The sequence below is a fragment of the Seriola dumerili genome, unplaced genomic scaffold (assembly GCF_002260705.1).
Source record: "Seriola dumerili isolate Sdu_G_001 unplaced genomic scaffold, Sdu_1.0 BDQW01000331.1, whole genome shotgun sequence".
NCBI classification, from domain to species: Eukaryota; Metazoa; Chordata; class Actinopteri; order Carangiformes; family Carangidae; genus Seriola; species Seriola dumerili.
In genome coordinates, this window is record NW_019174586.1 from 11250881 (window position 1) to 11267781 (window position 16901).

Consider the following 16901-nt stretch of genomic DNA (forward strand, 5'->3'; position numbering starts at 1 on the left):
ACGGTAATTTTATGCCACATTAAAAACAACCAGCCCCTTAATTTGGTAATTATGGCCATCCAAGAAAACAATTATGGGGTCATTCAATTCAGGGAGGAAAAAAAAAATTAAAAAAAAAAAAAATTAAAGAGCTGACAAAAAAACACTTACATCATTTTACTTTCCAAACTTTCAGCACCAGTCCACCCAGCTCTGAAGGCTTATTATGTCATTAAGGCTCTCATATTGTTCAGCAAAAGTCTGAGAGGAGAAACAAGACTTTCTGATTACCTCTGCTCGTCCAAGGGAGTTGACATTTATCTGTCAAACATGAGCCAAAAACTCAGAACACATGGGGTCTGTCGGCCGATTGTTATTCAATTGTAGCACTGTGACACATTTTGGCAGTTTCTCTCCACTGAGCAACGGCCAAAGAATTCATCCAGGCAAGAGCAGTTTAGTGATGTCTTCAAAATGCATGCAGTCACATAAAGTTATTGCATGTGTTAGCAACTAGCAACAAGACAGCCCCTACATTTGTTTATGTTTTTGGACAACTTTAGACTCCCTGCTGGACTGCGACGGAGCAAATCATCATTAATGTCAAACAGGCGACTGAAGTTAATGGAAACATTAATATGTTCTGCGTGCACCGCAGTGCTCAGAGATGATTTGTTGAAGAGCGACGCTTTAATTTTCACCCCTCACTCCCCAAGGCCCCCCCCCCCCCCCCTTTGAGATGCCCGCAAACCCAAAAAATTCTCTGGCCTCTTCCCTTGAAGGCAAAAACCCTAAATGGCCCTTAATGACTCCATGCAAACAACGTGTGACGGGGGACAAATTACTAAAACACTTCCCGCTTTTTTTTTTTTTTTTTTTTTCCCTCCTCCCTCTCCTTCAGGTGATACTTGAAAGGTCTCGGAGGTAGCTGGCTAGCTGCACCCCTCCCTCCTCTGGCTCCTCTCTCTGTCACCTTCCACAATGTCAAGGTGTCGCGACCCCGTTGCGACCTGAACCCACGTTAGCCGTTGGACTTCGGTAGCCTTTACAGAAAAAAAAACAAGTGGGCGAGGGGGGGGGGCAGCACGGTCGGCGGTGTGAAAAGGGATGTGAGTGTGTGTTTGGAGAGGCGGGGGAGGGGGTCGTCGTATACTAATGGAGTGAGGGTGATTTCAGGGAGATGAGAGGAAGAGGGCCGTCCTGTTTAGGTCTCACAGGCTCGTCGGCCTGTGACTTCTAGATTTTTTTTTTTTTTTTTTAAAAAGGCTTCTGGGTGGCTCATTTGAGTCGGTGGTCACCCCTCTGCATCAGTCGCCTCACCTTTGGGAATTGAATGGGACACATGCACCCCACCCCCCACCCCCCCCAACACACACACCACAACTACCCAGCCCTCCCTCGCGGCCCTGGCACCCCTCCTTTCCTTTAAGTCAATATGTCCGTGTCAGAGATGAAAGTGCAAAGTGGGAGGGACGCGGAGGGGGTCCTGACACTAATGTAGTACACTGGGCTTCACTTACTGATCTGCCAAGTTCTTTTGTCAAGCCTTAAATGCCTGCTAGGGTCCTTTGAACCGCTGAGCGCTTGCCCGCCTTCAGATGCCTCCTCCTTTAGCTTCAATGAGATATCCTCGCTGACATTCCCACAGTCCCGTCGCCGCGGACAGACACGCATAGCTGCATGGACGCGGCGAGGTTCAAATTCAAAGGCTTGAAAAGAGTCCTGGACTCATCTAAATAACATCATTTGCCACGTTGCGGCTCTCGACTTAAAAGTTAAGTTTGTTCTCATGAGAATTGAAACAGAAAAGGCAAATGTGGCTGCAGGGAAGTCACTGAAGGCACCGTTTGAATCTATGGTTTCAAAGCACTTTCATTGGCTGCCAAGCACAGCAAGCCAGGTAAACTAAGACCTTTAACTTGCTTGCTTGTTTTTCTCACTCCCTCACTCTTGTCAGCTAATCTCTGTGGGTAACCTTATCCCAACTCTTGAGTGGCTCCCCCTCCACCCCAAACCCACCCCACCCTCCCCTCAGCCTCAGAAACCGGACTGAAACAGCTCTCCCCATTCATAAAGCTCACTCTTGTTCTGCTCGACCAGCGGCAGCCTGCATTTGATTAATTCTCGCTGTTTTATCAGGCAATTTTTGAACTTTTTTCGAATAGTGTCAGCTGGCAATTTGTAGCAGCAGCAACTCCTTCGACTGATGTTGTGAAAATGTATTTGTTGCCATCTACATCTAGAGTCCTTCCCTCTAAAAGGGTCAATTCACCCAAATCACTAAAAATAATTCCCACTTCTAATTCTGTTTTGTCATGCAGATTGTTTGGATTTTAGTTGCTTGGATTTCGAGTTTTTGCCAGCGCTATTACAATAGAGGCGAATGGCATTTCCTCCAAGCTGCTCAAAGCATTGCAAAATTACATTTAAAAAATTAAACAGCAAAAACAGTTACACCGGACAATCTGCAGAACACACTGTCGACAGTTTTCACTGGAACTACTTTAGTTGTTCCAGTCCCAGAGCCTAATAAACACAAAAGGCACGGCCAGATGACAGTGCTCTATGATGTAGAAAACATTTTATTTTTTTTAATATAATTTGTGTGACTCAATCCTTTAAGCCGGCGACGTGTCCTACAGAGGAGGGAATTTGTTTATGTACCTGTCACTTCGCTCTCCGCGTGTAACAGCTGCACGGGTCGTTTCTCCTGCGGGTTTTGGTGCAGAAAAACTTCAACAGCGTTCGAAAATGAAACAGAGACAGATATAGATTCACATGAGCGGGTCCTAATGAGAGACAGCGCAAGACACAGCCAATCAAGTTCAACGGGGACCTGAGGTTAAATCGCTTTGTGTGTAGTTATGACAAGAAAAGGTTTTGACTACTTTGCCTTCTTTGGTGTCACATATTATTTTGCGTTGAAGTCTCTCCCTCTGACTCCTGATTGTTTAAGCTGCCAAAGCAACTGTTAATCCAAACAGCTGTAAAAACTCATCAAAGTATTGTCTTGTAGGCGTTGCTGATTCCTATACCCTTAAGACACAAAATATGATTAAAAAAAAAGTCCCCTAGGAAAAAAAACAGGGGCCTTCCTCTTTGCCATGAGCAGCGATATGTTTCCTCCTCCCTGTGACTCACAGGTGGCCACATCCAAGCCCGCCGCTGCTCTCTCCTTTCTCAGTTGCGGATTTATGGCCATGCTTCGAGAAGTTTGTCACAAGCATGTGCTTAAGAGGCGATGAGTGACTCCACAATGCTGGCTCCATCACAGTCGGTGTGGTGATTGTTGTTTATCGTGCCGCTTTCTTTTAAATCAGCTGTCAGGCGCCTTTTATTTTTGGACTTCCAGGGAAATCTGAATCGGCGTAGAGCAGCAGCTAATGTGAGCCTCATCTGATCAAACGCACCTTCAGCCTTGTGTTTGTGAAGAAGTTACCTTTTGTGGATAATTACTATTTGCTCCATTTTGCTGTGATTTCCCTCCCTAAGGCAGACAAGGCTAAATTAGTCATGCTTTAAATGACATTATACCTCAGTTGTGTTACAGGGATTATTAAAGTGCACTGTGGTTGACAGGATCAAGCCTTCTTGTTAGGCAGACAGCCATGAATCACTGGTTAAACCCACATCAACCCACTTTATCCACATTCGTACGCACAGGGAAAAAAAAGAAGAAAGATAACGTCTGTGTGATTCTGTTTGTCCTTATAAACCATAAACACTAAATAAAAGCCTTGAATTAATGTTTTTCCCCGTAATATAATTGATTTTTGTTTATTTTGTGTCTGTTTGCCTTATGTTGATCAGGAGCTGCAGCTCTTAGTCAAACACTCTTCTTCTCATTTCCCACTAACCTCACCACAGGAGGCCCTTTGAAATCCCCAACATGGGAAGTTATGTATGTAATCATTTTGAATCATTTTGAATATCAATGGGGCAGGAATGCCGAGGATCCAGTTTTAATGGGACAATAAAGGCGAACCACAAAGGTTTTCTTTTCTTTTTTTTTTATAATGGCAGCAGGGATGTGGGCTCACTTTACTGCTGCCAGCTCTGAAGCGCTCGTAAACACATTCACACCTCTCTTTCATTTAAATGCGGGATAAGTTATAGCACATTATTGAAAAAAAAAAAAAAAAAAAAAAAAAGAGGTCGACAACAACCTGCATTTGAATGGGTGTCTGGGAGAGTCGGGGCCAATCCACAAACCAGCAGCAGTTTAACAAGCACAGAGAGGGAAGCAGTTTCTGTAGCAGCTACAACAGCAACTCGGTTTATTTGTCACTGACGGTAACAATGTAAAAATGATATTATAATAACATAATAATAATAATAAATAGGCCCTTTTGTAAATCATATAAAAGTAAAACGTTAAATTAAATGAAAACTTGGTCCAATCAAACTGATAAATGAATAAATAAACAAAATATAGTTCATATCCAATTAGATGCAGGTCATTTAAATCAGGTTGCCATGTCCATATCAATTAAATCCTCTCCCAAACTTGAAAAATTACAACTGGAAAGAAACAAACACAAAAAAAAACACAAAGCAAAAGTCTCTTCATCTCCTTGCTCTACTTCTGCTCTGCGCTGCGCTTTGCCCACCGAGAGGAAAAAACCCTCTCCAAGCTGATGGTCTCTCCAAGATTACCCTATCAGGTGCAAACCGCTGACATGTTTCCACCCACCAACAACAAAAAAGCCTCTCTGTGCCCAAATCTCAAGCCACAGACGCACAAACACCACTGACAGGCACTGCTGCGCCATCATCAGCCCCCAAAAAGCCTCTCCAGGGATCCGCTGCCGCTGCTGCCACTGCGATTTCCACACAAAAACACAACTTTTTTTTTTTTTTGTATGCTTGGATAAGTTTGTTTGCCCACTTTTTTAGCGACTTGTTTTTTTTTTTTTTTCTTTTTCTTTTTTCGGTGGAAGGGCGTTTTTATTATCCACCGCTGTTATTTTTTTTTCTCCTCCGCAGCACTTGGTAGAATAAAATGACCCATGCAAGGTGTGTGAATCCCCCGCAGGTACGGACGGAGCTGAGGAGCCTGTGATCTCTGGAGCAGCAGGATTGGGATTGTGGGACGGTTAGGCTGTAGGTGTGCAAAACTCGAAGGATATTCTTTTTAAACGAGGAGATTTTTTTTTTTTTTTTTGGAGAGGTCGAACACTGAATCCTTTGCACGCTTGGCACCGATTTACGGAGACGTTGCGGGATTTCGAGGAGCTGAGGAGACTGAGCTGAGAAAAATAATCTTCTGGATAATTCACCCCCCCCACACCCCCCACCCCCAACAAGGAAGCACCTAATGTTGCACTCCGTGACTCTGCTACTGCTCTCCGGCGATCTATCCTTACACTGGGATTCAATCTCCTACTTACCCCCGGAGGTGTGTGCGTAAAGGACGCGCAAGAGGAGCGAAAGCGAGAGACAAGAGAGAGGGGGGCGATTTCGCCAACCTTTCCTGGGGCCCTAAATCTGTGGAAGCAGGTGTATTTCAGGTGTATTTCTGCAAGTCAAGATGTCTCTGCTGCCTTCGAGGTTCATATACCTGTAAGTGTTCCACATCCCCGTTTTCATTTTGCACATAGAAATCCATGCATTCTTACCAATAGAAGTCGCCAAAAGCTTCATATTTGCGCTTTGCTGTCATTCAGGTAGGCTGCGTTTATACTTCATGTAATTGCCTGTGTGATTCACTCCCCTCCTCCCTTCTCTCGTCTTCTCTCTCCACTTAGGTGTTTACATTTTCTGGTACTCTATTTCCAGCTACAGGTATGTTTACGCCTTCGTTCAACTCCTTTTTTTGTGTGTGTGTGTATGTATGTGTGTGTGTATATGTGTGTGTTTGCATGTCTGTGCAGCTTTTCAGTGTCAATAATGCTGATGATGGGTAGCTATAGGTTATTTTCAGGATAGCCCCTAAAATATTTAAAGGAGCTGTTTCAATTAAATCCACATTAAATCGGCTTCTGAAGGAAAACAAACTCGGCTTATACTTTTCGAAGAATAGACCTATTACGCCAAAATAAATGAAAAATATCATACAAGTATCAAACAAATAAAAGGGGTGATAACAAAGTGCAACAGATTTACTGAAGAGACAGAAGATTAGAGTAAAATTATACTGATATACAATGAAAAAGATCTATAAATGTAACCTAGCTCATTGAATACTCTGAAGACACTACAGTTCCCAGCATCAGTACTACAGCGGCGTTGCTGAGGCATGATAGAGGAGATAAAAATAGAACCTAATTATTGCAATGAGATCCGTATTAAATATTCAATGCAGACAGACTAACGCTATGTCGTGATAAAGAAGCGTAATAAACAATTCAGGCATTTGGAAAAACGACAATCTGAAGCGTATCGGCTGTTTTGCATCAGGATTAATCGCCTAAAATCTGCAATCAACACAATCAAACTGGCAACAACAAAAAAAAAAAAAAAATTAAAAAGAAAATTCAAACCTGTTGTTTTTAATCTGGAGTTCAAGTAGCAGTTTCAGTATTTTACAGCAGAATTGTGTAATAGATATTTTGATCCCCGGGGTTAAAAGTTGTTCTTTGAACAGATGGGCTCGTTTGGCGCTTGTTGCCTCGGTTTTTTTTTTTTTTTTATTAGTTGCGTCTCACTTTGAACAGTAATGATTTGCAGGCATCCACTCACCTAATTGACTGAGCGAGAAGATGCGGAGAGCACGCTCCTTCACTCATAAAGCTATCTGATCGCTTTATTGCTATGACGTGTGTGATCATAATATTCCACGTGCTTGTTGTTTTAAATTAATTTCTCAGCGTTATGATCCGAGACGTTAAAACACGATAGTAAAAATAAAATAATAATAAAAAAAAGTTGGTCAGGCATCATTTCTCAGCTGTTTCTTCCCACATCAGCATCTCACAGTTGGTAACATTTTAATTGTAGTAGTTTTATGTAATTATGTCTTTAACAGGTCACAAAAAAGATTTTTTATTTTTTTGTCTGAGAACACTGAATCATACCAAGATGGGGAGTTGGGATTTGACCTTTTGGGGCAAATAAAACTCTGTGTAAACTGTGTCAAATACATTTGATCAGTTACACAATTCTATTTGTTTCTTTCTCTTTTCACTTAATGCACATTTATCACTCTGTCCTGGTCAGGGAACTGTTAGCTAAAATAACTGAAATACATCTGTAGGATTCTCCAGAATTGTAAAGGAAGTGTCTCAGAAATAAATAAATAAATAAAAAAAACAACCCAAATCTAAAAAACTGGAAAATGTAATGTTATATAAGTCTGTGTGCTCTGATTATTCCAACAGAGCTGGCACAGACAAAGCTATAGTGTCGACTGACCACTCCTCACATGTAAGACATAGTCATGCAGACTGTGGCCCAACAGAAGTGTGAAGTGGACTGATGAATGATATTTCCAGTTTTTGATTATTATAATTTGTGATTTGGTTGTTTATTCTGCTTCAGAAAAAGTCAGATTATAGACAAAGGCATTTGTTAAACAAAGAAAGTGCATTGTGACCTAATAATCAAGCTAAAAAATAAAAATAAAAATGCAGGAATAGCCCTTTATCTTCCTGTCAGGTTGCCTCTCCATGTCACTGTTAATAGTTAATGGCTCTGTGGTTGTGACTGTACAAGGAACAAAACAAAAGAAGTAACCACAGTTGGATGTTAACTTCGAATGCACTGCCAACATGTGCGTCTTTTCCCTGTTTGTGTGTCTGTCTGACCCCGTCTGTGTGTGTGTATGTCAAGCAGATAAAAACGGTGTATCTTAGATGGAGGCGACAACTAAGCTTCCTCGGTGAAGATGAGCACCAGACTTTTTGAAGTTTCAACCATATCCGTTTTCATGCTATGTCTTTGAAGAAAGGAGACGGCGTGATAAAAAACTTTTGTCGCTGGTTTGTTCACCTCAACCATGTGCTTAGGCTTGCCTTTCCCCCTCGACGCGAAATGCAACTGTCTACCAAACACACTTTTATGTTTGTTTAGAGATGGGGGAGATTTGGGATAAATCCCTCAGCAGCCCAGTTAGGCCATGTTTTGTTGTGTGTTTGCTCGTCAGCTTTGAGGTTCATTTTGAGAGAGAGAGTTGACAACATGATGATGCCAGTGTTTGACTTTTTAAGTGGATGTGTTATTTTCAACACACTAGTGTCTTGTCTGGGGTGAACACTTTGCTGGTGCACACATGTTTAATTTTAAATCGGCGTGTATTTTTTTTTTTTTTTTGAGTGGTAATCCAGCTTCTTGCTTTTATAGCAACATCTTTGGATTTGCATTTTGTCATTCATACAGTTTGACTGTTACTGTAACGTCCTGTTCCTTGAATAAAAAGTCTTTTAGGAGGACGGCTGCTCGTGTGAACAGCTCTGCTTTAAAATGAAACACCTACTAAACACAGACTGTGTAAGACAGCAAACAAATCTGTCACAGACGTGTGTGTTGGACATGACAAATGCTTGTCTAGAATTACATCGATTGCACAGGGTTACTATCAGTCCCCTGATCTGACTTGAACGTGCCTCGTCGTGCAGCAAAACTGTCTATGTCTTGGTTGAGTCCCGGTCCTGGTTGGGTTTAGACGATTGACGAACCGGTTGAGGGCGACGGTAGTTCTCCAGAGAGTTGTAGCCTTGATTCATTTTGTTGTCATATTATGTCAGCTGCATGTTAGAGTAAATGTGACCTGTTGGACTAGGAACTATGGGAGAAAATTTCAGTCAATAGAGCCATAGCTAAATTTGACACCTCTTTTCTTGGAAAAAAAAAGAGAAATTATTATGAGAGAAACCCATAATCTGCTGTTCCCAAGAAATATTGGCCATAAAAACGATTTCCTAAATAATAAATCCCGTTAAGCAGGTAGAAAAGACGCCGACATTTTAAAGTTCCCAACAGGTTGTGAATGCCTTGAAGTTAACGCCGCAAATTTGTTGCATCAGTAGGTAATGCATTTTGATACCCGGCCTCTCATTTTCAACACTGCCTGGTGCCAAAAGTAACATTACGGGGCGTGTTTCCTAAACGTCAAGATACAGAAGCTGTGTCCCAGTTCAGGGGCTGGATTCTCCGAGGTCCACATTTCTGGACCGAATACGTCATAACAAGGCAAAGGCTCTTCCAAATGTGGCTGAGAAACGCTGCCTAATGCCATGTCTGACAGTCTATGGGGCATTTGAGGGACAAAGTCTTTTTTGGAGTAAACTTTTTTGACTCAACAACTTTGCAGGTTGATGCTTGAACACGTCATTAGCTTTGGTTTCTTGTGAGGCGAAACCGTCTCTTTCGGAGGGAAAGCATAGGTCCGACCCATTCCTCGGGTTTTTCTGAAGGACGCACCTTCGTTGACCATGTCCTTCACAGGGTTAGGCGCCCGAATTGACACTTTGTTCAGAGGAACCACGTCAGGAGCCTCGCCAGGATTTGCCCCTCAGATTTGCAAAAGTTTATTTTTCCTCTTTTGAGATTAAGTTTTCTTCTACCGTGGCCGAGATTTCCCATCATGTTCGCTACATGTCATTAATTTACTGAAGTTAGAATAACAAGGACTCGGGGTATGTAATGTGTATATAATTAGCCACCTGAGAACAGCCACATAAAAAGCCATTACTGTGCAATTACCACACCATACAGCTGGGGAAATGGGATCTTGGCGTGAACAGAGATTCCAGGGCTTCTGAAAGTATACCTTTCCTCTCGCTCTTCCACATGTTGGGTGACACAGTTGCTTTTCTGACGTGCCGATGGAGTCGGCGATTTCCGCAGGTTTTTATGTCAGGTCTAAGGTGACTCGTAAACATTCGGCTAGTGGATTCTCAAAGGCAGATTGGTACAATTTAATCTAAAAAATTCCTTCTACATGAGTGTTTTTGTGGCTCAAGGTGCCTCTTGCCATCTCGGTCTTGTCTTCCGCCTGCTGCGTTTCCTAATTTATGGACCCTGCTTCGCCTGCAGGCAGATATTTGTTTGATGATAGTGCAACAGGTCTGGATGCTTCAGGTGTATAATTGCTAGTGGCTTGCTTGCTTGTGGAAATGGAGCACAGGTTTCTCAATATCGCCCGGGGCACATAGTATACTGCTCTCTCAATAGAAAGCAACAGAAGGCTGCACCATAGACTTTACACTTGTTCTGTGGGATTTATACTTCATTAACACATCTTGGAGGATAACTAGGAGCTTGTAAATGCAACGCATGTAAAATGTGGCAGTTGAAAGCGAGGAAAGAAACACTAAAATGCCACAGTCATAATTTCCAGGTTGTTGTCTCAGTTTTTAGCCCCTGAAGCACAATTTTTTTTTTGACACAGCCCATAAAAGCAACAGCACACATTACTATCAACACCTGTGTCGTGACGGTCTCTCACTGTCTCTCCTTCTCTCTGTGTTTCTTCATCTTCTGTCTCTCTCTCTCTCTCTCTCTCTCTCTCTGCTTCCTCCTGTCTCACACCACCGTGCAGGAGTCCCAGCAGAGCTCTGCTGATTTCAGGTTTTACATCGAGAACCACACCAGGAACCCGGACGACCTGAGCCGGAAGCAGGTCCGGATCTACCAGCTGTACAGCAGAACCACGGGGAAGCACGTCCAGATCCTGGGGAAGAAAGTCAACGCCAACGGAGATGATGGGGGCAAGTATGGTATGGGAGAACTCCTGTGCATCTCACCTGACACTTTAGCTAGTCTGTTAAAAACAGGATGAGAAATCACCACCAGCTACCAGCTGAGCTTCTGATGCTTCTTGAGGTTTATTCTTCAGCCATATCCTCCAGCCACTCTGGGCTGTTTACTACCCATTGTTTGGGGGTGGTTTTCCATGCTCTGTGTTTGGCTTGGGCAGGAGTGGATGGTGACTTTTGGAAGCCACCAACTACTGGTTGGGGTGGATGAAAACATGTTGAAATTGCTGACCTTGCAGAGGATGTTTACTACAGTGTTTGGGTATCCAGAGCAAGTCTATTTTTCATCTTGATGGATTTGTAGGCCCACAATGTGAATTTTTGTCAGAATACCTAATATGGACCAAAACCGACTTGTTGGTTTGACTTTCTGCAAAATATTCTCCTTAGTTGCTGTTTGAGTTTTAGATTATGAGATTACTTTAAGGCCATTTAGGATGCAATCCTGTGGCATTATGAAGTATTATTGTGAGTAATGAACCTGTGATTGTCCATGTTGGCAAATGCAAATCAGTGAAATTGTATTGTCCTTGAAAGGGCAAGAGAAATTTGCTTCAGAACACAGTGGTTTGCGATGGGCAACCATAGAGATTTGGTACAATCTAGCAGTGTGAACGTACCCGGTGTCAGCTGTGAGATATTAAGCATAAAGATGACAAAAAGTGTTTGTTTTTTTTTAAATCATTGAATTGAGTATTTTCAGACACAATGTCATACCTCTGCCAACCTCTTCACTTTCTGTGCAGACTTGTTCACCGCTTCAGATCAGAACAAAAGGCAGATGAGTAAATTGACGGTCACTGAGGCTGTCTTTGATGCAGTGGCACAAACACGAGGCGGAAGAATTTGCGTTGTGCCTTCCTGCAGATATTTTGCTTATAACAGCTGACTCACGGCTCTAAAATTGCTGGTCTTGAATGCCTCTGAGTGAGTGTGTTCAGTCACAGATGCGCCGAGGCGAAGTTTCCTCACTGCTTGTTAGAGCTTGAGTGGAAGCAGATCCAATTTTTCCCATGAGGCCTTGCCAATTCTACCCTCCGCCCCTCCTCCCGTCCCCCATCTCCTCCTCCTCCTCCTCCTCCTCCTCCTCCCCATCCAGCTGCAGTACCTGGCACCTGTGAACTCCTTTGCACTCACTAATAATGCACAGGAAGATACTCTCCTTGTTCTAATCCACTCTCATTCACTGCGGCTCCGTGAAGAAGTCCCACAAAAACCACCACAGAGGAAAAATATATCGCTTTCAAGTCCATATCTGTGCAGCTAAAGGGGGGGGGGGGGCATAGGTATTAGCATAGCATATTCAACTAGAACAATCCTTTTCCAGAACAATCGGTTGTAACCGATGCCTGTTGTCCACTCGGAGCAGGTGGTGTGTCACCGCAGAGGCTTTTAAACTGATAAAAGTTGCAATCTGGAATTAAAGCAGGAGTTTTTTTCAACGTTTTTTGACAGGTGACCCCGCAGTCAGGTCGCTAAACGCTCCCGTGGCCCCCACATTGTTCATACTGCACCGATGCACAAATAGGAAAACACTGGCTCGAAAGGAGAAGAAATGGAGCTTCATAAAACCACAGTCAGGCTGCAGTGAACATTAACACCGTACAAAGTAGATCAAGTATTTATACAGGAAAGTTAATATACAGAAAATGACAATGATCACTCACAGACTCACGTATATTATCTTAAGCATTGTGTTTTGATCAAATAAATTCATCCTTGTTCATATTTCAGACTCTATTATTGTTATTTCATCATCACCACAGGGCGTCTGCTAAGATTCCTGCACTCAAACAGCTTCCGAGAGATTATCGAAGTGTAGTGTTCGTACATTTACAGATTTCTAAATTCGTGGATTATGTGGATTATGGTTTTGAAGTGCTTACACTGTAAATAAAAGTAACCACATTCCCTCCTTTGTAAACTAAATGCCACTTGTTAGCGGTATTGATGACAGCGTGATTTCCCTCAGTGTTTGTGTTTGAATGGAGCTATGACTCAAGGATTTAATTAAGTTTTGCCGAAGCCTGCAGCTGCCAGACTGCTGGTTGTCAAAGATCAAACCATCAGTGGTTTACTCTGAGAGAAGTTAAGATAGGGTTTGGCCGGGGTCACGGACAGAGGACAACTCACAGCAGGGAGGGGAAATATTGTTTTATCTGATGCTCTGGGTCGAAGCTTCATACCTGAGGTTGAATTTTTGGGTCTTTATGCGAAACCCACTCAGAGTGAGGCGGCCAAAGTGTTGTCAAATGACTCCTGAGTTGACTTGCAGACTGGAATCATCACTTAAAATATCATTAACTTCATGGGAAAACCAGTGTTGTTGGATGGTTTTTCCTTCGTAAGGACTCCCAAAAAAAAAAAAAAAAAAAGGTTCAGACAGATCTTTCTGGCGATAAAGTCAGAAATGTGGCTCTTCTGCTCCCAAATAAGACGTATGAACAAAGAAACCTCCCAAAACTAGAGGAGGAATACCTTCTCTCTTTCCTCAGCTTCACCTTTAAAACAGGTTTCCTACTTCCAAGGTTGGATTTTAGGGTTGTGGGGGGAGGTGGAGGAGGAGGAGGAGGAGGTGGAGGAGGGGAGTTACTTCTTGCCCCCGAGCCCATCCCATCCCCTTCGTCTATTCTTCCTCTGCTCCCTTGAGCGCTACTGAATGGCCCTGTGTGTTAAACAAATGGATCATCTTAACTTTTTGATTGAGTGAGCACAGACTAAAGGGAACTTGAAACCTAATCCTGAGGGGCACATAACCGCTCCACAAACGTTTTGGCAGATCTCCTTGCTGGTCGAGGGGCGAGCAGAGACAAAGGTGACCTCGCAGGGGTTAACGTTTGGGTCCGGGGTGGGTGGGTGGGGATCGAAAAATAAAAAGAGCCGCCGGGATACGTCTTTGGGGTGGATTACTGCTGTGTCAGGATGACGTGACGGTGGTTGTTGTTGTTGTTTTGGTGATATTTCAGTGAAGTGAAATTACACGTCATATACCTTTTTAGTTATTTGCTCTGGAGACCCATAATTCAACTAATTTTGTTTCTTACAGAATTTCATAAATTGTTTATTTTCAATGAATAAGATCAATTATTTCCCACAATCCTTAATGAGATTAAAGGGAATTTAATCTCCGGTACAACTAATACTAACGGTGGTTGACAGCTTTGTGGTGATGTATATGAAGAAAACTGGCAACGTATTCATAAAGTATTAGTTTAATTACCACAAACTGTAGCAATTTCATCAGTGCACAAATAGCTAGGAGTTAGCTCTTTGATTTTTAAATACCCCAGTTTGCAGGGATCATTCTCGGGACTGGAAATTGAATTACATCCTTTTCAAGTCTTGACCATGTTGGGAATTTCTGTTCAGTTTTGTTTAAATGTATGGACATCCTTAAGCCATATTTATGTGAGTGAAAAAGATTTATACATGCCCTTGACAGAGTCTTTCTTTTCTTTTTCTTTTTCTCTCCAGCTCTTCTTGTGGTTGAGACAGAAACCTTTGGGAGCCACATCCGAATAAAAGGAAAAGAGAGCGAACATTACATCTGCATGAACGAGAAAGGCAAAATAGTCGGAAGGGTGAGTGTCGGTTTTTTAAACGACCAATCCTTCGGTCAAAGTTCAATATTTCCAGCGGCAAGACTGAACTGCACATTTTCTAATACCAAAATGAATATTTTTAAGGCAGCTCTTAATCCAGGCTGAATTGAACGCAGCCTCAGATCTGCTTTCTCCTGCTGTTTTTGTACACCCTAACAAAACCCCTTTGATAACTCACAGCCATTCTTCCATTACGTAATCGGCCTACTCCTTTGACACTCGATCAGTCAATTACGGACTGCAATCACCACAATGCATTGAGAGACTAATGGTCACTTAGGAGGAATGCCATTGCAATTATATCACTTAGTCACACCAGGTGGCCACAAGCGCAGGATGTGACTGCATGTGACTCTGTGGACGGGCCGCGTCGATATGGAAAAGAAGTTAATATTTGAAAACGTATACTGTTCTTCGTGAGGCACACGTGTGATTTTCTTGCGTTAATAACTCATGCTGTCAGCGTTGGTGGGGCTGCAGCAATTCACACAAGTTTTCACTCTCTCATCATGGTCATCTGTTAGGAACATGCATTTTGAGTTTTAGTTGCAGGGGCCTCATTTGTTTAAAAAATGCTCTTTGACTTCCTCCTTTAAACCACTGTAGGATTTTTTTATAAAAGAAACAGGATAAAATGACGTTTAAATTATTGATGTCTTTAGCTTTCAGCTTGAATAATGATAACAATTAGTTTTACTATAAATCACAGAAGTTTAGACAGAAGCAATTAAACTCTCCAGTGTTGATATCAAGACTTTTCAAAGGGTCTTTTCACATTATTGATATTATTTTTCTCTGCCGCCCCAATTTGTTTTTCTACAGAAACAATATCTGGTTAGTCTGGATAATCCACAAACTGTCTAAAAAGTCTCCATGAAAGCCGTTGACAGTGAGGTGTAATCCTAATAAAGAACCATGTTTTCAGACTTTTAGTTTAGAATATATCCAAGGTTTTTCCATTGTGCGACAGCCACTTTGTGCCGTGACGTGTATGAGTACCGTACAGTAACAGAATCCATCAGTGCTCGATGTGAATATATAAATCACTTTAATATCTCATGAACAATGAATTAAATCCACACCAGCATATTTTTGAAAAAATATGAAGCCACATTTTATTGAATATATAGTTTTATATCTTACAGCAATAGGTCGACATTTTGGGAAACACACTTATTCATCTTCTTGCTAAGAGTTAAATGAGAAGATTGATGCCACTCCTTTATCTGCAAAGTGTTTATCTACCGATTATGAAGCTATACAGTCAGGAAGTACTTAGCTTAGCTAACAGTGGCTAACAGTGACTCCAAGAAGTCACGGCTCGTGGCAAAGAAGTAGTCCAGCACATAACCTTCATGAAAAGCTACAACCTGGGTGTGCGCGAGGCTACCTGTTTCCGCAGCTAACCAGGTCCTAGCATTAGCTAAACATTTAGCCTACAGACATGGGACTGATGTGGAACTTGGGAAGCAAATACGCGTATTACCCAAAATGTGAAACAGTTCTGTTTACCTTAGGTTTAATCTTTTCTACTGTGAGTGAAAACAAGCTACGCTAACCTTATCCTTCAATGACATTTTACTTGTCTAAGTGTATCTTATAGCTAACCTTTCCATGATATATTCTCATTATAGCATCAAGTAACAACATGTAACGAGCTGCTCATTTTACACAGAACTGAAAAATGCAAAAACGGCGTCATAGAAGCGAACCGTTCTGAGCCACAATGCCCTGACGCAATGGAAACAAGCCGGACTGTTAGTTACACAAGAGGCCATGCTGCTGTGTTAATAATTAATTAATGTCCTAATTTATTTTCCTCCTTTCAGCCCGATGGAAGGAAGCAGGAGTGCGTCTTTGTCGAGGAATTCCTGGAGAACAACTACACAGCTCTCGTGTCGGCCAAGTACAAAGGATGGTACCTCGGCTTCAACCGGAAGGGGCGGCCCAAGAAAGGCTCGCGGACCACGCAGAGGCAACAGGAAGTCCACTTCATGAAGCGCCAGCCAAAGGGCAGGGTGGACCCGCTGGAGGAGTTTCGTTTCACCACAGTAACTAAGCGGACACGAAGGGCTCGGCGATTAAAACCCAACCCCAAGAGGAACTGATGGGACCAATGGGACAGCACTAATTTTCCTTCGAGGGGGAGGAAAAAAACAAAAAAAACAAACTGTAACTGAAAATCTCAAGCTTCTTGTCTTAAAAGAATCACCTTAAAGACTTCACTTCTGTAAAAGAAAAAGACAGACAAAAAGAACAAAAAAAACAACAAAAAAAAAAGTCAAAGATGTTTTATTTTTGTATTTCAGGATGACTGAATATTTCCTAACTCTTGGATTCTTCTGGGTTGATGTCATTGTGCTAACGTGTCTGTCATGTTATTTATACTGGATAAACTAAAGGACTTCTGAGAGAATTCCTGTCGCCGTCGTCCTCAGCTACGTTTGAACTGCAAGCTGAAGGCATACTTTCTTTTTGACAGTGTGGGGGCTGAAGCAGGAGCGGACGCAATGTTATAAAAATCAGCCAACTAGAGATTTATTGGAATACCTGTCGGTTTTTGTTTGTGTTGCCCCTGACAACGCGGATCCCATACTTTCCACTGGAATCAGACACCATGGAG

The 16901-nt window shown here is 42.3% G+C and overlaps 1 protein-coding gene across 1 annotated transcript; it reads left to right on the plus strand.

The window, feature by feature from the left end:
* The first annotated feature begins 5451 nt into the window (after positions 1–5451).
* Positions 5452–16523, plus strand: LOC111232662 (fibroblast growth factor 18-like). Its single transcript, XM_022760280.1, has 5 exons — positions 5452–5541; positions 5727–5763; positions 10460–10637; positions 14151–14257; positions 16108–16523. The coding sequence occupies exons 1-5, from the start codon at positions 5510–5512 to the stop codon at positions 16384–16386; spliced, it is 633 nt and encodes a 210-aa protein (XP_022616001.1). The 5' UTR covers positions 5452–5509; the 3' UTR covers positions 16387–16523.
* Positions 16524–16901: the final 378 nt, after the last annotated feature.

Coding starts and splice junctions, on each gene's coding strand:
- LOC111232662 (XM_022760280.1), top strand. CDS start 5,510: ATGTCTCTGCTGCCTTCGAGGTTCATATACCT. Junction 5,764..10,459: donor TACTCTATTTCCAGCTACAG/GTATGTTTACGC, acceptor ACCACCGTGCAG/GAGTCCCAGCAGAGCTCTGC. Junction 14,258..16,107: donor AAGGCAAAATAGTCGGAAGG/GTGAGTGTCGGT, acceptor TCCTCCTTTCAG/CCCGATGGAAGGAAGCAGGA.